This window comes from Poecilia reticulata, chromosome 1 (genome assembly GCF_904066995.2).
Source record: "Poecilia reticulata chromosome 1, P_reticulata-male-v2, whole genome shotgun sequence".
NCBI lineage: Eukaryota > Metazoa > Chordata > Actinopteri > Cyprinodontiformes > Poeciliidae > Poecilia > Poecilia reticulata.
Window position 1 is genome coordinate 20,284,196 of NC_088830.1, and position 27,527 is coordinate 20,311,722.

At 38.3% G+C, this 27,527-nt stretch overlaps 1 protein-coding gene across 4 annotated transcripts; it reads right to left on the minus strand.

Annotated features, from left to right (window-relative positions):
• Positions 1 to 8: 8 nt before the first annotated feature.
• cabp4 (calcium binding protein 4) lies at positions 9 to 25,603 on the minus strand. 4 transcript variants are annotated; one of them, XM_081608330.1, is made up of 9 exons: positions 25,395 to 25,602; positions 19,661 to 19,721; positions 19,205 to 19,306; positions 18,757 to 18,886; positions 11,169 to 11,199; positions 9,982 to 10,125; positions 3,691 to 3,800; positions 1,802 to 1,949; positions 9 to 428 (listed from the first exon to the last, which is right to left on the minus strand). In XM_081608330.1, exons 2-9 carry the CDS (start codon positions 19,714 to 19,716, stop codon positions 400 to 402), a joined length of 750 nt encoding a protein of 249 aa, XP_081464456.1. In that variant the 5' UTR covers positions 19,717 to 19,721; positions 25,395 to 25,602; the 3' UTR covers positions 9 to 399. The 4 variants fall into 4 exon arrangements, with proteins under 4 accessions (XP_081464456.1, XP_008411716.1, XP_081464458.1 ...); XM_008413494.3 differs by lacking the exon at positions 25,395 to 25,602 and adding an exon at positions 22,225 to 22,995; XM_081608332.1 differs by lacking the exon at positions 19,205 to 19,306 and having other exon boundaries at positions 25,395 to 25,603.
• Positions 25,604 to 27,527: the final 1,924 nt, after the last annotated feature.

A 27,527-nucleotide genomic window follows, 5' to 3' on the forward strand; every position in this document is an offset into this window, starting at 1 on the left:
TTTATTACATTTGAAGACATTAGACAGTAGGTGAAATGTATCAATAAAGCCCATATGTACAAGGAAAGTGACAAAAAATATAAAAAATGTATCAAAAAAAAACATTGAAAAGAAACTTTTTAAAAAAAAATTCAGGTTTGATTAATCTGTACATTTTTTCCCCACATGGGGGCAACCTTACAGCATTTTGGTCTCATACATAAGGATTGCATAACTCACCCTTTACCCACTTCACTGACTCAACCTTAGCTTTCCGAGATGGTTGTACAGACGTGCCTATAACTTCACGTGTTGATTAATCAGCATGTAAAGCCACAGAGCTGAAACTGAAGGAAGTAGGCGGGAGTCATCGATCGTTTTATGCCCCTGGATCCTGTTCCCTCCTCTTTCTGTCGGAGGTCATCGTGCAGAAAGCATCATGACAAACTCTGCAGGGGAAACACAGAGACAGCAGGCCTTCTGAGAAGGACAAATGACACTCAAATGTCAACAAACAAAATTTTCTCACATTCTTCTCTGTTGAAGTTGTATCACTGTTTCCATTATCACCAACTTTGGCAAAGTCAGGCTGCAAAATGATCAGCCTGATGTCAAATTATAAAAGCTACTTTTATGCGTGTGTGTGTGTGTGTGTGTGTGTGTGTGTGTGTGTGTGTGTGTGTGTGTGTGTGTGTGTGTGTGTGTGTGTGTGTGTGTGTGTGAAATCGTCAAAACTTTGGAAACAATACAAATTTGTGAATTTACTTATCCAACAATGCAGGTAAAAAATCATGGTGCAAATTGTATCTTTATCATATTAATGTTCATACGGATTGTGTTAATGTTGCACAGGTCATGCTGGATGTGCACATTGACAGCAAGTCCTGTTATTTGCACATCGAGCTGAGCAGGCGTGTGTGTCCTCTGTAACAGCTGTCAAGGTTTGTACTCTTGGAGATCCTAATGCACTTCTGATTAGTCTGGACTGCCTCTTTCAGCAAAACCACCTAGACTTAATCATGTATCCTTCCCATCTTGACATTTTCCGCCTCTTTCCTCAGCTAATTTTGTCGCTCTGTCTTCTTCATCCAGAACGTATTGCCATGTCTTTCCTCTAGCTTTCTTTTGCCCAGAACTCTTCGCAAATGTTTTAATCTACTCACTGCAGTTTTCATGATGTTGACTGAATATGAATTTTTTTATATATATATATATATATATATATATATATATATATATATATATATATATATATATATATATACTTTTTCCCTCTAAAACACCAAATTTATTTATTTGATGGTCATCAGAGAACCGACGGCTTGCATTTTGAAGGCCAGCCAGAAAGTACAATTTTGGTTTCTTCTGACCAAAACACAAGACAGAAATAGTTGTGTAGTAGTCAAGTTTGTATTTAGTGACAGTCCAGGCCCTGTGTTTTAAGATCTGCATTTATGATGTTTTGGTTTACTTGTATGTGAAGTATGCAACATTTGAAAACTTTTGAAAACTTTTAAATACATCTGTCCAACAACTGTTTGAAATATTCACAAAATAGTGCAAAATAGACTGTGCATTATCTTTCTTCATAAATTATCTTTTGGGTTAGTGTATGTTTTTTTCAAACGGATCGGATATATATATATATATATATATATATATATATATATATATATATATATATATATATATATATATATATATATATATATATATATATAATGAGCAATCCATTCAGGTAATACTGTTTAAAATGTTCTAAATTCGTTCTAAAGGCACAACTGAAGGCCATCTCTTTCGCATATTTTCCCCATTCACTCACCATCAAAGTCAATGCTGCCGTCTTTGTTGAGGTCAATATCGCCCAGGATCTCCTCCAGTTCCCCTTTTTTCAGCTTCTCCCCGAGGAGAGTCTTCATGCCCTCCTTCAGTTCTTCCAGTGTGATCTTTCCATCTCCATCACAGTCAAACTGCGGTGTTAGCAAAGGGCAGGGAATTGGGGACACAGTCATGATGTAAGAAAGAATAAAAAGACAGACAAAGAAGAGGTGAGGAGAGTTAAAGGTGACATGTCTGGGTCAATGAGAAACAGCCTGATATAAAGGGGGCTTGAAATATGATGTTGGTAAGAGCCTGAAAACAGATTGTTCTCTACTGTCATGACATGTTAGGTAACGTGGCTCTGTTGTTTCGACTCATTTCGTTTTTATCATCCTGATGTTGATTCAAGCACAGGAGCATGTGAATATCAGCTCTTGAAATGCTGACAAAGACACAGGAACAGATTAACTTGTTAAGGTACAAAAGGAGGAAGGACTTTAATGGAAACAATGAGATGTGTCATAAAGTGCGGATGGTTGTTTACAGAAGAAAAATACTCTTAGGAATATGAATGAAACCGTGCCCATAAACAGATGTGTTACTTCGGTTGTTTTGCAGGTGAGGGATAAACGCAACAAGAGCCTCTGAATGTTTGACACTGCACTGATGTCAGTTTTAATGACGCGCTTATGAACGCCTTGATAATGTTTGCAGTCAGAACAAAAGGGTTAAAAAAAAAAAATCCCATTTTGATTGAATCTTACTTTATGTTGATCCAATGTTAATCATCAGACAGATTTTGTATGCTGTTTTGACTGGAGCCAAGTTCAGATTTGGGCTTTTTGTAACTTTAGCTGTTAGCTTGCTTTTGGCCATATAATATCCGGAGGGTTTACACAGTTCTACACTGACACAGTGCTCATAGTTCCTCCATCTATTTCCTCTCATCTCTGCGAGAGAGCTCTTACAGTCCACCCTTATACCTCTTAATACACTGGAAAACCATTCTTACTGAACATCCAGACCCCTTGATGATGTCGAAGAGTAGCAAGCCTCCTCAGAAGCTCATCTTTAATCTCTTGTTTCATGTTCAGCCATGCCCATGGCATAAAGCGTGTCAAATTCACTAATTCAATTTGGGTGTTTTTGCAAAAAAAAGAGCTGATATTTAAGATTAGATTTGCTTTGGCTGTTCTTTGTTGGATGGTAATGTAGCTGACTATAATTTCAAAGTTACTAAAATAACTAGTAGAAGTTGATATTAGTCATAAAAAAACACAAGACTTGTTGTTCAGGTCTAAAAGCTTTATGTTCAGATGTTTGACCTAATGGACTCGGAAGCATTAGTTGCTTCATAAAAATTCCTGACAGGCAAGTTAATTATGTTTTTGTCAACGCTCTAAAATCCTCACACTTTTCCAAGACTAAACTCAAGTCACATGATCAAAATGAAAAGTGCACACAAAACCTTCTTTACAATATGCCGAGGAAGAAACAGAAGATCTTACATCTTATATGGCTTTTGTTTGCTTACTCATCTTTAAGCTTATGGTGATTTTTTTTTTTTTTACATTTCCCAACCATTATTAGATATTAGAAACTGACAAAATATGTCAAAACCCGTGTAGGAACATATTTTGATGTCTAAGGAATAACTAATACACTTAAGTCAATAAATTATGCTTCTCTGGATGGAAACAATCAAGCTACAAAAAGGTACTTTTCACAAAAGTCCTCCAAACCCCTGCTATGTTTTCCTTCCTCTGTATTTAACTTGCTGGCTCTGCTCTTTTAGCCTTCTTGACATTCCTGACACTTTCCAAATAAAGGTCTAATCTGATGAAGCTAGTGTCAGAAAAAGGCCTGGCGTTCAGACCCTGGCCCCCCTACCTGTTTGAAGGCACAGCGCAGCTCTTTTAGCCCGACCATGTGAGCCGTCTCAGCCAGCATTCGTGGTCCCATTAACTCACAGAAATCGTCAAAGTCTACATGACCGCCCCCTGCAGAAAAAGAGAGCGGCCAAAGGTTGTCACGTCGGAGCAGAATATGAAACGGGAAGCACTGCGTCATGCGCCATCGCAAGTGAGAGGCAAAACCTGCCAGTTCCCCTGTGAGAAACTTTTATCTGCAACACGTCAGTCTTCTCGACCTAATAGTGTCACTCTCCTGTTCGTGTAAGAGGGCGACTGAGCAGAAACGATTCCCCACACATGCATGCGCTTTTTAGCTTGACGTAATGAAAGTTTTCCACCAGGAGTTCAGAGTTTAAACTCGGGTCAGTTAAACGTCCTTCAATACCGTTTGCTGCATTTTGGAATTTTACATATGGAGGCATTTGTTCATTATTTTATGCTACTGGATTACACCAACATAGTTTTGATGTGCAACCTGATGAGAAGTGAATGATTATTAAATGTATTAACAATAATAAATATGTCTTTAAAAGTTACAGGCCTGGATGTGAGAATGAGCCTGACTGACTGGTTTGCTGTGAGAACTGAATGTTCTCAGCATGGTGGTGCAACAAAATGGAAATGTTCTTTTTTCTTCGTCCCGAAGATTCCATAAGACGCGTCAACGGCGCTTCTGTTTTGTTTGAGCTCCACGGCGTTTATTAAAGAGACCTATACGGAGGGCTTAATGTTGTTACTTTGACAACAGTCAGGCTGGTTCGACGGTGCGAACACACCAATAAGATTGGCCTGTTTTCATTATATGGGCTTTGTACAAGTGACAGACTACTCCAATAAAATGTGTCGTCGTTTTGTGGTTCAGAAATTTAATCAACTCTCTGAGTCCGCGGACCACTGAGGGACATTAAAACCAAAACAAATTCCTTCATGGACAGAAAGCACTAAGACTTACTCTGTCATGTAAAACTGTCATGTTCTGTTTGTTTAAGCATTTGGGTGTGAAAAACAGAATAATAAAAAGGATTTATTGCAACTGATACAGTGGCTTTTAAATTCATAATATATTTTGGCACATGCCTTAAGGCGAAATAAGTTTTCTTTTTTGTTTTCAAGTTTTAGTTTTTTGCGTGGAGGAATAATCTTGAGAGATTCATGCCAAGAACCAAGACCTTACCTTGTGAGGGTCAGAGGTTTTGATAAAAGTTGTATAAACCCAAGTGTCTAATAGTCGTTGTTTTGACCCAACAGCTGCAGTAAGTACTGCACTTATAATAATAACCACTTACAATGTAATGTGGTTTGACGCATCACACACTGGACTTGTGCTTTGGATCTAATAATCAATTAGGAGCCGTCTGAGACCTTTTTTACGCAACACAACTTTTGACAGTCACAGCTAAAAAATTATATCAAAATATGCTTTACTGTAACTCAAAATGTTATCCCTATTTCCACAAAATTTCATTGTAAAAAAAAAAAAATGTAAACTCGCAAAATTTATCTTTCTACGTTGCAGCTAATGACTTTCATCAGGCAGAAACCGTGGAGCTCTGCACCAAAATTGAGAATGAATTTCTTTTTTTTTTTTTTCCTGTTATTCTAACAATGTAATCAGAAAATCATTTTCACCGAAGTAAACCGGGTGATTTTATTCCCTTGACAGGAAGGAATCAAGAAGCATTCACATCGCTGACGACAACGCAGGAAAAGGTTCAAACGTTTAAGCATTTACTCTTTGAACCCATGGTCCAGGATTTTGCTCATTATGCTGGTTTTGTCTGTGCTTTATGTGCTGGGTTAACTCAGGGAGTTAAACGGACAGTAACTCTAAAGGCTGTAAAAGGTTAACAGTTCATATGGTGTCAAAACGGCCGAGCAGTAGAGACTGTTGGGAGAAGGAAAATAAGCTTCAGCAGACCTGCACAGAGAAAATGAACAACACCATTACTCTGAAATTATTACGTCAGTGGTATGGTTGTCTTTTTTACAGAAGATTTGATGGTGTTATTACTGCGCCTCTATTCACTCTCTCTGGGCAGGGACCAGTGCTCATTTATGAAATGATTAAGTGTGGTGCTTCAAAGAGAGCTGCGTGAGTCTTATTTTTGCCGTTAAAGCATACGCAGTTTCATGAATCACTGTAGACCAGATACGGCTTGTTGCTTAGCCTGATTCAAAAATCAGCCCTGCAAGGCATTAGTTTGTTCATTTGACTAAAACATGTTCTGTCATAAACCACCTAATATGCAACGTCAGTGTTAACAAGGGAAATTGTTTAAGACATAACCTACTTACACAATGATAAAAGCATAATGCCTAAAACATTAGCAACAATCAATGTTGTTAAGAGTAAAGGCTGAAGTGTGGAAAAGGCTTGGTTCACCTTTTGGATAAAAATATTCTGTTACTTCATGATTTAATGCCTCTATAACAAGAATGAACATTTCACACAAAAATGTTAGAAAATATTGTGTTCATGAATTGAAAATGTTTGAACTCTCTTTATTTTTTAGCTGGACATGCAAAGATGCTCTTGGTGTTATTGTAAAATTGGGTTTTAGGCTCAATCTAATTAAATAATGTGGCATAAAACTTGATGATTTTGCCAACATAAATCAGTATTGACATTTTTACCTTTCTTATCAAACAAATGTAAACATTTTGAGGAACATCTGGAATTTCATATCAACTGAGATGAGTATTCTGCATTTTTATGCCGCATAGACAGATTTACTGATTTTAGATTTGGGAGGAAAAAAAAAAGCCAGTCGACTGTGGAGACTAAACATCGGCCCTCAAGCGTCGGCTCCTCCTCCATCCAGGCATGTGCTTGTAAAGTAAACGACTCGACACAATCAATTGTCCACCGCTGCATTTCTTTTATGTCGTTTTTTTTTTAAGCTGTCACACTCTTACTGTTGTCAAAGCTCATATGTGTCCTTTAAGCCCACTTCAAGACAACCTAAAAACTTGTGAAGGGCTGACTGAGGCTATATCCTCTGCAAAGCCTATCAGTGATCTGATACTGCCTTTGAAATTCTTAATTGCACAAAGCTTTGTACTCGTGAGTCATGTGTCCCCAGCAGCCCTCTGTTTAATGAGCGTTGCTTTTTAAAAAATGTATTTATTTATTTTTTGTCGTTTTAAAAAGGATATTGAAACCGTGGACGCTTCCTGAGAAGTGAAAAGCAAAGTCTGATTAATTTTACGGAAGAAAAACTCAAGAGAACTCAAAAGACAGGCTTTCTAAAAGTCAGAAGATAATTTGAAAGAATGATAGATGGTCCAAATATTAATTTGAATGTAATGGTACACTGTCGACTATTTTAGACCGTGTCCTCCATCTGTATCTATTCAGAACAGCTGGTGAGTGGGTGACTTTGTTTTAAAAGTTGAAAACTATGATTTAAAATAAAATTTGACAAAGAAGAGGGATTTTTGGCTTGCTTGAGATTATACTGTTACCCAATTAACAGGCGAGAGAACAAAAATGCAAATAATTCACAAAAGAAAAGATTTCTCTGTAATTTATTTGCTTATTTGTCACACTGAATGTAAAACTTCAGAGGTTCAGTTTTGTCCTTTGGAAAAATATTCCTGGTGGAGGTTGAAAGCTATTCACAGCCCAGGTTTCAGATTCTGAACGGTGGTAGTGAGTGATAAAACCTAAACTGGATCTGTTCAAAAATTGGGTAATTGGATTTTATTTTTCTTTCTGCCAAATCTCCAGCACCACAAACGTATTCAAATATGCCCAAGTGACATTTTCAGACGAATTTCAGCTGTCTAATTTGCTGCAACTGTCGTTTTTGACATTTTTCCTCTTTGTATTAATGCGTGCAGTCAGAATAAAGCTGACAGTTAATGTATGCCTGCCTGATGTGGTTTTCAATAGAAACAAGTCGCCAAGTGGGAGACAAATAAAATCAGCAATAAAAGCGAAACCGGTAGTAGTTAGAGTTGTTTTCACTAACTGAATACTTGATGCATTATTGCAACATCTAAACCAACAACAACGTTTTCAGATCAAGGTCCAAGCTAATGTCAAATTACCCAACGAGATTCGGGATGTCAGATCTAATCTGAGGTATCTGCTCGGGATTCAGATCATCATTAAAAAAAGCTACAAAATGCAGGTTTTATTGGGAACTTGCAAACATGTATTTAAGTCTTTGCATATTATATTCTTGATCCTTTGAATCTTTTGATTAATTAGAACTTTATTAAAATATGTCATTGGCAAAAGTGTCAGTATTATTGACACACAGAGGAAAAATGCTGAATTAGCCCTGCAAGAAAACAATGTCAACAAGAGAAAGACTTTGTGGAAGAATGTCAATTTGTGTCAAATCATTTATATCTTTAGAAATGATTGATGTATGTGTCAGGTGATATGTTATTAGGGCCTAATAAAAGTTTGCTTTAAGCTAACCCTGTCATAGCCTAATATTTTGAGCTCCTGACGAGAAATTTCTACTGCTGTCAGTAGAAGCATGTATTTAACAAGCCTCTGGATTTCAAAATGGAGTAAATAATAACCAAGAAATAAGGAGATCCCCTTCTTTGATTCAAAGCAAGCCTCTGCACTAGACCAATTACCTTTCATGGAGGGATTATGTGCCTGCAGGGACCACTGAAGGCAAACTGCCATGCACTCTTGAGGAAAATGAAAGAAACCGCATTGTTTTGTCTCAAAAAGACCATCCTAATGAGAACAAATTAAGATGTAGCTCCTTTTTTTGTGGTACCACAGTAAAGGATTAAGTGAGTGTTTGTGGATTCCCCCAAGGATCTAGCAATGCTGGAAATGTAGATGAATGAATGTTTTTAATTCTCTGTTTAAAACATTTCTTTCCTCATGATTGTGGAAAATGTCCAGTCCTCGAGAGCTACCGTCCAGATTCACACACCCTGCTCCAACACACCTCTGGTCAAAGCAATTGTTTTTATACCATGACAAGACAGAAAGTTGTGAAGAAGTATAAAGTTTATCAGGTTAAAAAAATGATGGTTTCACTTTTAACATGCCCTCCGTTATGTTGGGAGACGTTCATGTGCTGCTCCAATAAATTAAAACAAAAATCACTGTCTGCAAGCTTTTCCCCTCCATGTGGAAAACTGTGGTGCACTCAAACCATCACAAGTAAAACATGGACTGATTTTGCCTAGAAACTGGAGATTTTCAGCTGCTTCCATTTAGAGCTCTATTTTGTTAAACAACTGCAGCAGACACCAATATACAGGGTTTCCATACATAGGAGAATGTAAGATGTATATTTCTTTTCTATTTCAGATACCCAAGAAGAGGCGTTTGACAAAAAGAGCAAAGAACTGAAACTATACTGACGGCTGGATCGGGAAGCAGTCGCATGTTTGCACGAAACTTTAACAGAAAACATGGAACGAGCATCACACACGACACTGTGGCAAAACTTATTTGCAAGTTTCAGAAAACTGGGAATGTTGCAGATCAACCATGAAGTGGTCTGAGACCTGCAGCGATTACACAGAGTCCCACAAAAATAAAAATGATTGTCCAATATAAAATGTTAATTTTTTCTATGTATGGAAACTTATGGCCCACCCTGTATATTGTATACAGGTACTGAGTACACAGTAAAATAAAATGAAGCGCTGGTCCACATTTTGCATTTTCTGGTGAAGACATGTGCAGCAAACACATTCAATAATCAGGAAGCTAAATTCATATGTATGCCACACTTTTAAGATTTTTAACAAATATGAACCACTTAGGATGGGACAAGCTTATACAATATTTTTAATATTCATAAAAGTTTGAGTTTCTTACTTTCTTACAAAACGTCAAAAAAGTTTAAAAATAAGTTGTAAAGCATTCTGTGGCCTTAAACCTATGGAATCCGACTGAAGGTGCAGTTCTGCTTTGGAATTAAAAATGCTAACGGTGCATATTTATACTTACACCAAGAACAGGGAAGGAAGCAAAGTTTAAAAATGTACAGATGCAAACCAGCTCCACCGCGTCTCTGCACCTGCAGAATGAGCCGCATTAATCAGAGCACCAAGACCAAACACAACAGTTAGTTGTGAACTTGTAGGAAAATAGAACGAGTGGAAGTTTATGCAGCACACAAAGACACATTACTCTCACATTTCCACCTGCTCATTTCAGAAAGGGCTATCAATCATGCACACATGACTCAATCCTCCGAGAAGGGAGGGAGGGAGGGGGCTGGGGGCGCAGAAACCAAACACACACACACATTCTGCCCAATTGATGAATACTAACATTTCATCTTGATCTGTTGGATGATCTCGATGAGCTCCATCTCCGTGGGCATGTAGCCCATGGTCCTCATGCAGTCTGCGATGTCTTTGTAATGGATGAAGCCATCCGCGTCATAATCAAATTCCTTAAAGGCCTCTTGAAGCTCTGGCAGGCACACAAGCAAATTAAACGGGAAACTGTAACGCATAAGGTAAAATGTCTTTCAAAGAGTCAAAAATTCACACAATTTGTGCAAGACTTTTTACATTTTGTGACCAGTTTATGACTCCAGCATATAGAGCAATAGCTCTTTGATGCAGTGAATTGAGAAGACCGAATGAAAATAGTTACACTTCTTTCACTTTTTAAAATTTGGTCAGGTTGCAGTCACAGAGTACAGCGTGTTTCATTAGGGTTTTATGTGACAGATAAATCTAGTGTTGAGAACTGTGAAGAGGAACGAAAATGAGAAACTTCAACAAGAAAAATTTCCCAGTTAAGAGACTCAAACGTGTTCTTCGTTAAAAACCACCTTGCCTTGAAAATACAGCTGCAATATTTTTGGAATAGTTTTTGAAAATCTTCCTTTTTAAAACAGCTTAACCTCCTCCACATGGGGATGGAGTGGCTCCGTGAACATCGATTTCACCAGAGATTTTCACTTGGCTTGGGGTTTATGTAGGTCTAGAGTTTGTTTGGGCCATTTTAGCTTTTAGCTTCTACTGTACAGTAGTGGGTTTTGTTTCATGATTACCAAATATTCAGTTCCACCCATATCAACATCAACTCTGTCCAGCATCCCCACAGCCCGGGGTCACATGCTGCACACCATCCAGAGAAAGAAACATAATATGCTCTCCTTTCTCCTGGGCATGCTGTTTGGTGTCCTTTTTCTAACACGCATTTTGTGTGTTTGTGTGTGTGTGTTCGCTTTATCTTTCCCTAAATTAGTTTCCACTCTTCCACAAAGATTAGAAAACCTGAGTCTGAATATTTGTACGTCACTTCACTTGATTTTTTGCAGCCTGACACACGGCACATTTATTAATTTATTGCAGACCCAAAGTCCTTCAGTCTCACATAAATGATTAAGAAGAGCGACTTCGAGGAGGAACAAATATCGATGCGCTTCATAAATATCTGCATGCGTTTGCAGCGTGTCACGCCTGCGTTTTGGGAGAGTTGCATCAAAAAGACGTCAATCTTACCATCGAGCTCCAGCGGCATCAGCTCCCTCTCCTGCAGAGCACAGAAAGGACACAGTGGTTGCAATTAGGAAACGCTTTTGCAGGACGGCATGTAAAACCAGGGCGACTTAAAACAGAATCCTCCTGAGAAATATAGAGTCATAATTTGGCTTTTGACTACCAAATCAGAACAACATTGCATGCCCATGTCAGAGCTGCTGTGTGCTGACAGAGGAGCCTAATGGGATTTCACCCAGCGACATGTCTCTCTAATTGGCAAAATGATACCGAATCATGCACTCGTGCACACGTGCCGCGCGCACGGCCTCTGCATCTGCTTCATCCGGAGACATCATCTCAGTCTGCGTGCGTGCGTGCGTGCGTGCGCCCAAAAAACACGCCCACACACAACAGTAAACCTTGTCGCAAAGAGAAATAAATACGTGAAGGCTTACTCACAGGAATACGCTTGTGTACCCTGGCCTACTTAGGAAGAAGATGGCATTAGCATATGGCTACCAGCATGAGTCATTAACTGTTCTCTGGCTTACTTTGTGTTTATTTTCTTCCATTTTTTATTTTTTTTTTTTAGGTATTTCGTCAAAAAAAAAAAAAAGCACGGCTGCTAGGAGCGGAGTCTCCACTCGAGGTGTTGTGGATGGCTTTAGAGATCATGTTTGCTAAGGGCTTCAAGTCACGATATGCTAATGAGTCTGTCTACAGACAGGAGAGACATTAAAGGTGAAACGGTTCATCTGCAAACCGAGTCCTGCAGAAGAATGAATACAGTTAAGTGCAAATGTTGTTGCTCTTTTGTGTCTTAGGGCAACGCATTTTTAAATGTGGGAGGGATTTGGGATATTTTTCTTAATGAGTCTGTCTACAAACAGACAGGAGAGACAGTGAAGCATTTCTCCAAAAAAAAAAAAAAAAAAACAACCTCATATTATATATATATATATATAAATCTGTTTTCAATTTAAAAAATGTATATGTTCAATTCAAGCTTCCTCCTACCACTTGTCAATGCACTCTGGGGGAAGACACTTAACCCCAAATTGCCTTTCTCTGCGTAGATGCATGAATGTGTGTGCTTTAGCGTGTGTGACTGGGTAAATGCGGCTTTTGTTCAGTACGATAAGAAAAAACGCAATATAAACAAGAATCATTGCCAACTGACTACATCAGAGCAAAAAATGTCATTACAAGCTTTCAATAAACCCCCAAATGTCTCAGTTGGACCCATTTTTCCAACTTTTCTGGAAGAAGACAAGTTAAAGGAGAAAAATAAGGAGAAAGTAAAGTAAAATGTCAATTATCACGAAATCAGTTGCAATACTTGAGGCAATACTTGGAGTCAGAAGCACAGTTGGAGAAAGTAGGAGGCTTGGGAACTTCAAAAACATCCTTCACAGTTTCTTACCTGACAAGCTTTTCCTATTTTAGCAGGAAAAAAAAGATGATTTGTTTTTTATTGCCCTGCAAATGTCCCTAGACGTCTTCAACCTTTACATCTAGAAACTTTTATATATTTTACTGGGATTACCAACACAAAGTACTGCTTAATTGGAAATGGAAATCAAAGCGTAGCTTGAATTTGCAATTTGATTCCTTAACTTGTGATGGAAAACTAACAGGTGGAGAGTTGGATGGAGCAAAAATACAGGAAGAACCTGTCATAGTTTGTAGAAATATTACAGGCTGAAGTGTCTTCACTCACAACAGAAACTCTTTACTCTGAAAAGGATATTTTTGTGATATCAGTGAGGTTTTGTAATGATTATTATATATAATTATGTTATTCTTATGACGAGAATCAACAAAATTGCAGCCTTAAATGTAGCAGGGTGTCAGATATTTTCAGAGGAGATCACTAACTCGGTCAATATACATGTGTAGTCTGTTTATTAAAGAAGTTATTCAAACAGTTCAGGTTAAATTTACTAGAAAAAAGTTTCAAGACTTTTACTCAGCCTTATATAATCAGGTCTCGTATCGTAGAATTGAATCGTACTTTATAAAAAAGCACATTTGCATTGACTTTTAAATCTCTTTAACATCAACGCTCACCTTAGCTGCCTTTCCATTTTCTTGGTGAGTCAGTGCTTTTATCAGTCTACAGTGAGAATAGTTTTTTTACTGCTTTTTAAAGCATTTATCGCATGAATGAAATTAAGGTACAAGAGAAAAAAAAACGTGAGTCTAAAATGCTGCAGGGAAAACAGAAATCATTCAAGGTCACCCTGCCAAAGATCCCTGTAACATCTCAAAGAGAAACGCCAGCATGACTTATTTGGACGTTGCCCCGCGTGGCACCATTCCAATGATTATTCACTGTATTACACTGCCAACACAGTTTAAACGCAGAGCCAAAAGGCAATTGCATCAGGAATCACACCGCTTCTCATGTTGGCCTGATTTATTAAACCTTTATGGTTTAATATGATTCCTCTTGTCATGTTGCAACCGCTCTGTTTACCCTACACAATATCGTCCTATCATACGGCGGCAATATTTAGTTAGCGAGAACAGAACATTAATTGGATTTTTTTCCTTTTGCCATCTTGAAAGGATCAGACAGCATGCCACACAGTCAGGCTCAGTTCATCCATCAGAATGGGCCCATTAACGGTTAATGTCATTCTGTCTGCCTTCACACGGCCATGTGAGCTGATTCGTTAGCATGACGCACGCACACGTACAGCGGTCACACTGCAAATGTAGCTAAAAAAAGCCCAGTGAGGGGAAAACAAAAGAAAAAAAAAAGAATCTGTTTCTGCTGTTTGTATGATTGAGACACATCCTTTATTTTTCTGTGTTTCTGTGCTGGATTTGATGTGAGCTGACAGTAAAGCGGGCTCAGTGGGTAATGATACAAATGTTGACATGAGGACTTGCTGCAGGATAGGTGGTCTCTTTGCCTCAACGTCCCAGCATCAACCCAAACTGCAGGCCGTCTCTGCACGGCTCCGGAATGTGGGAAAGAAAGACTAGATGTACCAGACGCGGATGGAGATCTGTTCAAAGTCCAGGATTGCAAAGAGTGCAATGTTCCACAAAAACATGACACAAGGGAAAGCAAGTTTCTTTATATAGTGCTACTCAAATACAAGGCAAGTAAAATGATTTAGATTAAATCAAAGGAAAGGCATAAAAAAGAAAAAAAAAAACATTTGAACTGTAACAATGCCACACAAAAATAAGCTATTGTTAAAAAAGTACTAATTTAATCTTTCATTTTTTGATCCTATCAAAGTTACAGTAAACATTTCAAAACCCAACAGGAACGTTGTTTTTAATTGTCCACTTTTATAAAATCTTCTTTTTCATTGAAAATTGTAAAAATATATATATGTCTTTTTTTTTTAAATGAAGCTAATGATTTATATTTACATTATTCTCACGCATAGCTTCAGTAACTAAAAAAAAGCTCTTCCATTGAAACTCCTATAATGACGTAAAGAATATTTACTAAGTTTACAAATGGAGATGCATTTTCTTCTGTTTTTTTCTTTTACAGAAGCATAAAAAAAATGCAGACCTTTTAATTATTTTGACATCAACTTCAGCCGCAGGTGTCATGTTGATGTACCGTCCAATCTTCCATACATGACAAATATTGTGCGCGCACCACGGCTCTTTCCATCAGTTTCAGCCGCTTGTCTAAATGAAGTCGTGAGGAACATTAATTCAGAAGTGGCTAATCTATAAATGGATGAATGTTTGTGCTTGAGCAGATTGATGAAGCCAGTAATATTATCTTTCTTAGATCAGAAAGGAGCTCATGAGAACAAATTGTGCAAATTATTTCAGCATTGTTGGCCTCACTTAACATAGAGGCTGAATGAAATCCTCCTCATCACCAGTGTTTACGCAAATCAAGAGAACGACTATTTAATGGCAGCAAGAGAGAATGGATGAAGTCCTTTTTTTTTTTTTTACTAAACACTTCTTGACTGTTTAGGTTCTGTTGCCAGCTTGAAGATGGAATTTTGTCTTTTCTTTCTGGAAACAAAATCATTTTGTGTCTATTTTATTTTTATGCTACATCCTTTTTTTCCTTCTCCCCTCTCTACTAATCTTTCTTTTCCCCTTTTATTTTTCACGTTTCTAGATTTCATAGAGTTGGATGATAAATATCTTGAATGGTATGAATGTGTTTCTGTTTACTAAACGTTAAAACAACAACAATAACTTTAGAGAACCAAATTCATCTAGAAGCAGACTCTTGTCACAACCATTTTTTACACTCCATTTATATTGAGTTATATCTACTAGAAATTGAGCTCGCTGGTTCCCCTCCCCCTCCCCCCAAGAAGTGGAAAGTGGGCAAAGTCGATTGTTGGCTCTCGTCCATTTGTAATTTTTCCAGTGTGGTTCCCCTCAGGAACATAGAAAAGTGATATCAGTCATGAACTCAGCCAGTGTTTAACCTGAGCCACGCAGGACATTAACGGACAGCAGCTCAGCAGCCGAGCCCTGAATCAATTGTGAAACTATTGGATTCGTTTTCCATAAACAGAAGTATTACTTTATGTCTGAAATGGTGGTGCTGGGTGTGTTTGCTTAAGCAAAATTAATGGCCTAGTGAAGACGTGCTCGGGATAATCTTGGCAAATGTTTACAAACAATCTTTCTAGCTTAAATAATTAATGACTAGCAGATTAAACCTCTGAAAGAATTAATTCCTTCTTCCATCAAGATATTAGATATCAGCAAGTAGAGGTGACTTTTGATTTGATTTTCTTTAAGGTGTTTTGAAAATATTTTACACTATGCTTGAAACCTGGGACTAACATAAGTACTAAAGTAAGTAACATGTAATAACTACATTTTCTGATAAGAAGAGTGGTCATATATTAATCCAAAACAGAACGGTTCAAAGGTTGAAAAGATTTTAAATTTACTTTACAAGCATAATGAAGACACGACTGACACATCTGAATCTCCAGGCTGAACCAAGTAATCCACCACTCACTTCCCCTGCTTATGTTTGAAAAATATTATAGGCTTGGAAAAGAATATGCTAATGAGAAATACCTTTATTTTACAAAGTGCTCATGTTATTATTAAGGTTTGATTAATGCAGGAGGCCCTGAGGACAAAAGCTGAAACGTTTCCTCAGCAGCAAACATCTCAGCTCCTGACGTGACCAGTAAATAAAATAAACAGCAGCCAGGAGGTCTGCGTGCCCAGAGCCAAAACGTACACAGCAAAATATGGTAAATATGTTTAAATTAACATTATTACTAATATGTCAGGTTGGTGGTGCATAATAAAAACCAATTTCTTTCAGCTGTTCATTTTTAATTTATATTTATTCCAAGGCTAAGGCTATTGAAACGGGTTGGTATTACAGGGGAGACCATACATTATTCATGCCCGTGTCAGAGTTTGCCTTTCGGGGAATTTTTATTCTTCTGTCTGAAAATGTCATTAAAAAGTGCCAAAAAAATAATAATTTAGGGATGCTGGGTCGGAGATATTCTCGTGATTTGTATTTGGGTTTATAATTAATCATTTTTTTCTCCTTTGGTTACATGACACCATTGCCAAATTATTTTTTTGCTACATTAGTCAGCCAGTTCTTACATTTGCACTAAGTGTGTTTTTGTTTCTCCTGATTGTTTTTCTCTTTGTTAGTTCTCTGATGAACATGGTGACATACTTCCTTTCTGTCCCCTGTCTGCTGGGAAAGGCACCAGCGCCTCCAACACCTAGCACAGGATTAAGCAGGCGCAGAAAAATCGAAGAACAAATAAATCTTTCCCCCATTCTTCCTCTGCTCTTTGATTCCGGGTTAGATTGAGGTCTGGTCTACGGCAGATCCACTCCATAAAGTTAATACTGTTCCTTTGTGAGCTTTCCTTAAGCACTTTAGTGGTGTGTTTCTGCTCTTATCTTGTAAATAAACATTCTAGCCGACAAACACTTGAAGACTGCTGCAGGGGATGAGATGTGCAAAACTGCATGGGAGAGAAGCACAAAGCTCGGTGGAGATATATGGAAACTGTTTGACCGGTGATAACTGCAACCCTTGCAATGAATTACTAAGAAAATGTAGAAATAATTTGGAAATTGGGCATATATTTGTTTTTTTTTTACAGCTGAACTCATTTTATTTTGATAAAAACAGATGACAAATTACATTTACACATCAGACATAGACTGACTCACAATCAGTTTTTTCTGAGTGTGTTTTTTATTATAGGCAATAATGATTTTAAAGCAGTGGTCTTAAGCTGCATTCCTTGAGGCCCGGTGAGATGTAGGCAACTTTTAGATGTTGCTCTGCTTCACCACAAATGATTCCAATATTAGCTCATTAGCAGAGCTCTCCAGAGCTTGACTGCATACCAGTGAGACGGTTTCCCCATTTAAATCAAGCGTGCAGGACAAGGGAGACATGTATAAGTTGCAGGATTCTGGCCCTTGAGGACTGCAGTCCAAGTCCACTGATTTAAAGGAAAAAGAAGCTGCTTTTGTAAATCCCTACTGAAAGGAATTCCATCATATATATGGGATTTTGTGGCTTTTACAGAACAGAATTGTTTCAAATTGGTATAAACTGACTTGACAGAGTTTACTGCAAACGTATTCATACCTCTTGAACCTTTTTGGAAATTCACAACAGTGAGCTTCAGTGTGTTGTTGTTGAGGTTTTTGTGACAAAGCAGCACAATAGTGCATAATTGTGAAGTGGAAGGAAGTGATGCATGTTTTTTTTCTAATAATTTTCATTATGTTTAATCTGAAAAATGGCTTGTGCATTTGTATTCAAGCCTCCTGAGTCAATAGTTAATGTTCAGTGCAATTATAGTTCCACGTTGTTTGGGGTATTGTTCAATCATCTTTCCTCATCTAGAGACTAAACATTTCCCACATCCAATCAGTCAGATTGAGAGAAGAGTGTCTGCAAACATCCATTTTCAAATCTTGCCATGGATTCTCACTCGCATTAAGGTGTGTGTATTGACTAGGCCGTTTTAGCACATGACTGACCTAAAACTATTCCATTGTAGCTGTGACTGTATGTTGCTTAGTGTCATTTTGATACTGTGAGGCACTAATTAAATTTTATTTTTTTACAAGTTTTATTCCAGGATTGACCTCTGTCTAGCTCCATCTATCTTCCCTTCCATCCCCACAACATAATACTGAAGTGTTGAGAGTAATGTAAACTCTGACTTAAGTTTTATTTAGGAGAGTAATGAGAAAGGCTGCTCACTACAAAAAATATATCACATGGTACTACGATTTAAACATTTTTTTTATCTGAATAATACAATGCCGTTCCTGGAATATGCAATGAAGATATCAAATATAATTTATCCAAATTTTTTGGACTTTTTTTCTATTCAACCGTTGTTTAAACAATGTCCCCATCACGTCCGCACACACGCTGATTGCAATGACGATAACGATTCAACATATTCTGGAGCTTTATTTCCCCAACTTTGCTCTACTTTCTGTTGTTCCGTCACCTAAAATCATATTAAAACACATTTAATGTTTCTTGCTGAAACGTGACAAAAACTAACGTTAAAATCAACAATGTAGTGTACTTCAGTGTCCGAGACAAAGAGTAGCACCGTGATGCAGAACTGACCTGTCCAAAAAGTTTATTTAGGTAGGAGATGTAGGCAGCTGCCACCATGGAGCTGTTGCTGAGGCTCCTTTTACTCTTCCTCTTGCTCTCCTCTTCCTCAGACGCCTTCTCCTTCGTGGAGTACTTGGAGCTGTGAAGTGTGTATTTGCATGCTATTTGTTTAGAGACATCATCATCAATACCAAGCCACCTAAAGTTGTTATACAATTTTAAGAAATTGTAAACTTCTCTTTAGCTTTTTACCATCAACTGAAACCAGTGTGGGAAATTATCACAAGCAGAAGGCAAGAGAAGCAGTTTTTTTTTTTTTTTTTCCGAGCGAGGCAACTCTGGCGGCTTGTTTGTCAGCTTGTTTATCATTTGATGGCGCTAATTGAGTGTACAGCCTAACATAACCCAGTCCCTTTGTCATAATCAATGTTGATTAGAAACAGAGGATGATAATAACCAGAATTTCTTGGAGAGGCTAAGCTGAAGGGCCTTGTTTTTGAATCTCCCCATAGCGGGCGATTTTCCAGCTGCCGCAGCCCTCCCTCCTCGTGGAGATACGCTGGGAGAGAAAAAAGCCTGTATCAATTTAAGATGCGCTAAATGACTTGAATTATTTGCCTTAATATGTTTTCATTTCTTCTAATTCAGAAAATATAACAAAACAACACCATGTTAGCCTGAAGGTAGTAAGAAAAGCTAGCTAAAACTGACAGCATCAATTGGAGATGAATAATTTAATTTTCGACTTTACTACGTCTCTTTGTTTCTAACAGGTTGCATAAGCTAATGGAGTGTTTTGCTTTGATGCTCCAAAAGTAGTCAGGAAGTTATAATACTCACAGTTGAACTGGCTACATTTGTTTAAGCTTAATTGCATCTTTTCTTATTTATTCCACAAATCTTCTTCACCAACCTGGCAGCAGAGGACGGTCGGCTCTCTGGACCTCCCTTTGCACTTTTTACAGACATTTCAGCTGAAAGACAAGCAAAAACAAACGTTAAAGGTGACAAATCAAGCAAAAGACAAGAAACTACAACTCTGCTGAAGCAGAGGTAGAAACATTTTGGAAGATATCAAAAGTAAGATCTTTTTTGCTGCAAGATTCATTACAAATCAAGATCAAACAAAACTTTTGGAAGTTCCTGCAAAAGTAAATGTGGATGTTTAAAAAAAACAAAAAAAAACTTGCAAGATAGTACTGAACTAATTTAGAATTATATAATTTTTAATTCTGAAAGTAACTTAGCATCAAACAAAAAGTTTACATGAGCTCAGAAACTCCCAAAATGTCAGTAGGATCCTATAAAATTAACTTCAGATTTCACAAAATGTATTCACAGTTTTCCAAAGGCAGAGATGAGCATCAAAACAGAACTGTGAGATTCTGGCGTCATCCTACAAAAATGTTGTGAGATTTTCCCAAACCCAGAATGTCACCGATGTTTTGCTAGACTAAAGTAACTCAGAGGGTCACCAAACCAATAAAAGATCTACCAAAAGTATTTTTCATGAGGATCGGTAGTAGCTCATAGTAATTCAATAGGAGAATAAAGACATGTGCCTGGCTGCCTCATGTGGATATTGAGTGAACAACGTTTGCTTCCTTCATTCAGTCCATGTCGATGTATGCTGGTGTTCATCACAGAGGTAAGCTATCAGTGTTGTTACATAAAGAACAGTAGGCAGTCAAAGGGTTAATCCACCACTACTGAATGAATCAAAACACAAGGGTAGTATAGTTAAAGTGGAAAAGATTCCCGATACAAATCAAACAGCTGTAAAAATGAAGGTCAGACTGACTGTCAGTCATGTAGGACTGTGAGGAGGACGAGAAGGCAGAATTAGTGAGGCTTATATCTGTCTCTTTGAAATGTGAACAACGTCCCGTCATGGATGAGGTCATGGAGTACATCTCTTGAGTGCTGGTGCCAGATGATGAACGGCTGTATTTGGCAGCGTTGTGCTATAAATGTATTGGCTCACCAGCCAAAAAGACGGTGCAAAGACAGAAATCCAAGATCTGCTCCTGCAGCAGCAGCTGCTTCAGACAACCTACGCCGAGACGGCTGTAAGGAGCATAAAAACAAAGAGCAGCCTGTCTTCTAAGTGCTTCTGTCCAATGAGCCACCTTTTTTCCCAAACAGAAGGAACCGTGACTGAGCAGAGACGCTCACACACAGAAGAGGAACACGACGGTCGCATGTTAAAATGAACAGGCTGTTCACATAAACATCTTGGAACTTCTTTAGTGGATAACAGAATCTTTTTACACCATTGTGGTGCATTTTGAACGTGCTGCAGAAACGATACGGTCTTTTGTTTCACTTTCACTCCTCAAACAAAATGTATTTTTTCAAATAATTGTTGAATTTATGTAATTGCCCTGCCCCTCTTGAAAAACCATGAATTACTGTCATTGAACAAATTTTTCAGGGAGAAATATTAGCTCATTTTTACGAGCCACACCTATACTGCTCGACGTGTGCAACCAAGAAATTGCTAACCAAGTTATTTAAATCCATACGTCTGAAAAGCATCACAAAGCCTTTTCTGTGGCTGTGGGATTCCAACGCAGCACAAAGATGGCCATTATTCACAAACGAAGAAAACAAGAACCAGGGGTGATGCCTGGTGAGCCTATCTGAATTATTCCAAAGTGCATTAACAAATTACCTAGGAGGTAAAAAAATAACCTAAAAGAACATTGAAAGTGTTTATGATTCAACCATAACAAAGAGACCGGGCAAAACCCTCCGCTAACTGAAAAGATCCCAAAGATCCCTCTGACATTTGTCCAAACACATCGTGACGATTCACTTTTTGTGTGTGCGTCCTTTGACTTCTGGTACAAAACTGAAACGCAGCATTTCAGAACGCGAACAGTGGATGATGCTATTGGTATGACTGCCTGCTGCCACCTTGACGTCTTGCCATAACTGATGGAATTTTCTGCACCAGAAAATCCTTTGCGATAATGTCCAGCCGACGGTTTGCGAAACAGCTTGGCACATTTCTGTGATGCAGCCGGAGAAGGATCGAATTGTGGCTCAATTAAAACAATTCTGCAAAGAAGAGTGGGCCCAAATTTCTCCACAGCAATGTAAAAGTAAGTACAGTTGCTGCAAACAGGGACACAAGTAGTTATTAGATTTGAGGCAATTACTTTTTCACTTGGTGACCAGTTGGTTTCAATTGCTTTGTTCCTTAACGTCTGAAATCAACATGTAGAAAACAGTTTTTAGTGCTTACTCAGGTTATCTTGGTCCCATTCAAGTTAGTTTAGTTTGCTCCTCAAGGAAGAAATCTGCAGTCACTGCATGAAGCAAACGTTACTTAAATCCAGGGCAAAAAACAAAAAACCCACTATCCTCAACTCTCTTCCGACTTGCCTGCTCTTTTTTAAAACATTCATGTTTCAGTTGTATCCCAAGCATGATATCTTCACTTTCTATGAAGCCTGCATGAATTATTCTCACCTTCCAGCACAACTCCCATCAGAGTAAACAAACACACCCCACAGCCGGCAGCACATGCGGGTTTCGCTACACAAGCCACTGAGCAGCACTCTGCGTGTCTTCAGCTCTCCTCCCTAAGTGGCCAATTGCTGTCAATCACTGCAGCCGACACAAGCAATTTTAGATCCTAATCACTCTAATTGAGGTAATGAAATGGAGGGCCAGGTGGACTGGGCAAAAACAAACACAGCTGAAGATGGAGAGCAGGTTGCCCTTGCGAGATATGAGGGGAACGGGCTGGAGCGCACGGGGGCTTGAACCTCAATTAGGATTTCTTGACGTTTCTTTTCGAGAGAAAATAAGTATCAGCATGAGCGTGCAGTGGAGGAAAATACGTCTTTTTACACTAACTTTTTATGGTTTTAGTGAAGAGACAAAAAATAAATAAATCATTGTCCTTGAATCACAGATCACAACCTCCTCCTGCGAATCTCCCACTCAGCTCCTCCAGAGCCCAGATGATTTTAGGATCTCTTGAACTTTTCCAAATTTTCTTGCATCCCAACCACAAACTTTAATGTATTTTTTTCTAATTATTTTTTATGTAATAGGCCAATAAAACGTTGTGCAAGGAGAACAATAAAGGATTCTCAAAATCTGTAAAGTATGCCTGCATTTGTTTTGAGCCCACCCAATACTTTGTAAGATAAATACATTTTGATTTAAACCCTTTTGTTATATGACTCTACCAGGGTTGTTTCCAGAAAAGCTATGTATTTAGCTATACCTATCTTCTCCAACAATTTTGAACTACTTTCCTTTCCTTGCTGGTGGCAAAATGTTTCATATCATGATGCTTTCACCACTGTACACCGTGTGGGTAGTGCCTTCATGGTAAGGTTAGTGTATTGTTAAGTTCTACCATACATTACTTTTTGCATGCAGGACAAATTTAATATATATATTTTTTTATCTCATCTTATTGGGTTTTATCACAATTGGGAAATTTAGATTCACTTAGTTTTTTCTTAATAGGATCCAGTTTTATTTTTAATAGTCTGGCCCATTCTGTTCTCTTTACTTTGTGATTTCGTACTCTGTGTTTTCCAGTCTCCCGTTGGTGTTGCGTCTCCTAACTAGTTGTGTCCGTTTGTGGGCCGCTCATCAGTTTCTGGTTTGTGTTCGGTTCCTGTCCTGCTGTATATTCTCTTTGATTCCTTCTGTCTGTGCTCTCTGACTGCAGTTTCAGCTGCTTCCATTTTATTCATTAGTCACATCTGTTCCTTGTTCCACTCATCGATTCTCCCAGTATTTATACCCCTTTGGCTCTTTAGTCACCGTTGCTTCATCTGCTCAACACTGCTCATCATTCCTCGATTGTTTCTTTGTCCTCCCTCCTTTGTCTTTTGTTTTTGGATTTCTGGACCTTAAACTTTGTTTTTGTTTCTTTTTAAACATGTTTTATTCTTGCTCTATCTCTGCCGCCCCTTTGCCTGCTTTATGGTCCTCCACATCCATCAATACCTTTGGGGACATGACCAGAATAATTTTTTTCCACCAGTCTATGTTCCTTGCATGGCATCAGGAAAACTAAGAGCTCTTATTTTTGGCTTTACTCAGCAATGTCTTCCTGCCAATCTTCTGTAAAGACTGAATTTGTAGCATACAGAACTAATGTTTGCCTTTTTGATCGATTCTTCTACCTCAGCTGCAGATCTCTGCACTTTCATAATGATCACAAGCTTGTCTGCTGCTCTCCTTGTCTGCTTTACTGGACAGCCATGTCTCAGTAGGTTTGGAGGTCTGCAATACTTATCTTCAGATGAATTATTTCAGGTTTTCTGAGAGATGTTCAAAACTTGGGCTGTTGTTTCATAAGTCTGTCTTAAACTTCTCCACAACGTTCATCCTGACCAGCCTGCTGTGTTTCTAGGACTTTATGATGCCGTTTCTCAAATGTTACCTTCTGCGATATCAACTTAGAAGCTAAATTTACATTGAGATTACATGGCACACAGGTGGACGATTTGCTACTTGTGTAACATCTGAAGGGGGTTGTTTGGTTCCAAAGTTATGGTAAAGGAGGGTGAATATCACCACCATTTTTTCAGATTTTTATTTTTGAAAGTCTTTTTCTCTTCCTCTTCACAATTTATGAGCTACTTCTTATTTGCTCGTTGAGTTAAATCCCAATACAATCCATAATAATCAATCAATTATTTGATATTTATATAGTCTTTAAGACTAAATTAAAGTCAAGCCTAAGGCAAAAGAAACTCAGAAATAAGTAACATACAGGATCTCATGGTTGGTAGTTATGAGCAATCACATCCAGGTACAGGAATAAAAGCAGAAGTCTTACATAAGTTAGTAATCATGAAAATACACATTTCTCCACTCAGTTAACTGAGTTGGAGTGACGCTCCACTGACTCTTCATATCTTCCTTTCTGTTTTTGCATCATCTTTATTCGCCTGCTGTCCAGTTCAAAGACAATCAATCGCAGCGGGCTTAGGTACCCGGCGTCTGATCTATAAACAAGCAACAAAGATGCTGTCGGGTCTGGCACTCCATCTCATCCTCACCTATTTTGACACCTCTGTAGCATATCCTCCCTTTGACATCACTCCCCACCACCACCACCTTCCCTCCAGCACTGATTTCATGTCAGTTCTCCAAAATGAGACTGTCACCTATGGAGTAATTTCAAGTGGAGAACATGAGGTGAGACCTTTTCTCAGTTTTAATGACACAATTATAATTGCATTATTCTGCAACGCCTCCCTCCGATAGACTCTGGAGGCCAGCCTGATCCAAGTGCACAGTAAGCAACAAGCACGGGGCACAAATATTGAAGAATAACAAATGCGAGCGGAGGTCTGGCCATCTGTTCGTACGGCAAAATATAGTCCAGATAATCAAATAATATGTACCCAAGAGGAAATGGTTGTGAGTCTCATTAGAAACTGTGGGGGCTGCTGCTTCAGACGTGGCCTGTGCAGAGCAGACAGCTCGCAGCCGACAAATGAGTCAACGCGGACGCAAGCTGAATTATTAAAGAGCGCGGAGTAAAACAGGTTAGCACCTCACTATAAATCATCTGAACAGATAAGTAGTTTGATAAAAGGCTGCTCAGTGTCCAACCACAATAAAATAAGACAAACATTATAATGACGACGATGCTTACTTACTCGGACAGCTCTTCTCGTTTTGTGCTTCTTTTGTGACAGGTGCAGATGGAACGTATGAGTATGAAGTGCCTATTACCTAACCCGGGGATTATATGATGAGAGCTGATTATCCAGCTAAATATGTCAGGCTTAAAGATGTACGTGGCTGCTCAAGAACAAAAGGAGCAGTAGTGGGATTTAACATTTGTGGCACCCGGATCGGTTTCAGTTTTTACTGGTTTGCTTAGAATGAACACAGTTCTCCATTTGCAAGTTAGGACTTTTATCACCATCACCATAAAACAAAAAATCACCAAACATGATGTGAAAATTATATCAGTCTGCATTGCAGGTGGTGTTATGCAATAAAATACCACATTAAGTTTAAAAACACAATGCACATGACTACAATTAAATAATTTCTGTTTAAAACGTAAAATATAGAATTTATTAGGATTATATTAAGAATGAGGAAAAATGCCCTTGGTGACATCCACATGACTAGTGTGGCAGCTGCTCACTGGATGCTAAGTTTCTGAGCAAGCTGATAATACATGTGTGAAAAAGTCCTATTTAAATAAGTGAAGTGAAAACAGAGGGGGCAATTTCAACATTCACAAGATTAATTAGCTAACATCTAAAACGAGAAAAATGCTCCACAGACTGAAGCATAATCTGGGAATCTGTCTTTGCTTGGCAGCCAATTTCATAGTCCCAGTCAGACGTTTAAATACCCTCATCATGAGTATAAACACACTTTTAGCTTTTAGGTTTTTACATATGGAACCAGCTATTTGCACACTTGGTAGCAGAAGACACATTATCTGTGTCTCAAACATGAACATGTTTTGGTTGTGAAATGTGTACCAACGTCAATCAGTGTAATTAGAAAATTAGAAAAATACAATCTACACTTGAATTTTAACACGAAAATAGCTGTTAGAATTCAGTGATATTATGTGATCATTTCATCCTGATAAAACACAAGTTTAAGCAAATAAATAAAAGTTAAATGAATTCATTTCATGATGAGTAAATGCCAATTTCTTATGCAATACAGCCAGAAGTGGGTTTTTGCTTGAGTATGTTTTATTGAAAGGGAACATCAACTTTAGCTTCAGTTCCTGAGGAACATTATGACTGTCAATTTTGAAAAGAACAAATCTAACATAAATGAAAAAAACTTTATCCTTGCGTAACAGAGGATAAAATGGCAGAGTACACAGTTATTCCTCTCCTTGACATTCAGCTTTTGCCCTGGAGAAGTTACTGCTTGAACTTTGTTTTATTTCACTGGATGAACCCTCTGCATGGCACATGATTCAAATGTAAATGTCACCTTGCTTTAAAGTAAGGTGGGAAATAAAGAAAGAGAGATAAGTCCAGTACTTTTTATGTAAATCGTTCTTTAAGAGGAGAAGTATTCTGCTAAGTAATCGTTTTTTGTTTTCGATAGCTACCCGTGTTGTAACCAGAGCAAAGACTCTACTGTGCTGCACACAAAACAAAAACTGCAGGAGAAGCAGCTTAGCTTCCCAGCTTTCCTCCCAGTTGTGCTGCTTTCTCTCTTTTCTTTGCTCACTGAGGCAGCGCTGCAGAGGGAAACAGACAGTGAAAGAACCGATTCCCCCGTGCAATCAGGCTTTCGCCATGCTCAAATATGCTTAGTCCTTCTGACCAAAGCCCTTCTTTAGCGCTTTGATTATTTTTTTTATTTTTTTTCTATGAAGAGGTGGGAACTTATCCCAACCCTTACCTTTGCAGAAAAGAAACAAGACAGTGCAATAATGTGTATTTCATACATCAGTCAGCTCCCAATGGAGAGTTGGCCTTTGAATTATTCGCGCAGCTTCCATCCTGAAGGTCCAGAAACACGGAACGGGTCATATCTGTTTAAGAAGAAAGGGAAATAAAAATGCAGCCTCTGACACTTTTTGAAGCTACTTCAGCGCAGTGCATTCATTCATTGAAGAAGCTGTTTGGTTGAATTCTGCTCTAATTGATTCAGCACTCGCAGTTGATTTTTTTTTTTGTGTCAAGCTATTTTAATTCAGCCACAAATAAGGCTGACTGGTGGACTTTTACAGTGCCTTGCAAAAGTATTTATGCTGCTAGAGCAATTCAATACAAACTTCAGAGGATTTTATAGCAACT

What these genes read in the sequence shown, in the direction of transcription:
- cabp4 (XM_008413494.3), bottom strand. An exon ending in AGCCTCTCCAAGAAATTCTG is followed by an intron (nt 18,887 to 19,204) that starts GTTATTATCATC and finishes CACACTTCACAG; the next exon opens with CTCCAAGTACTCCACGAAGG. An exon ending in TGCGCTGTGCCTTCAAACAG is followed by an intron (nt 1,950 to 3,690) that starts GTAGGGGGGCCA and finishes CTAACACCGCAG; the next exon opens with TTTGACTGTGATGGAGATGG.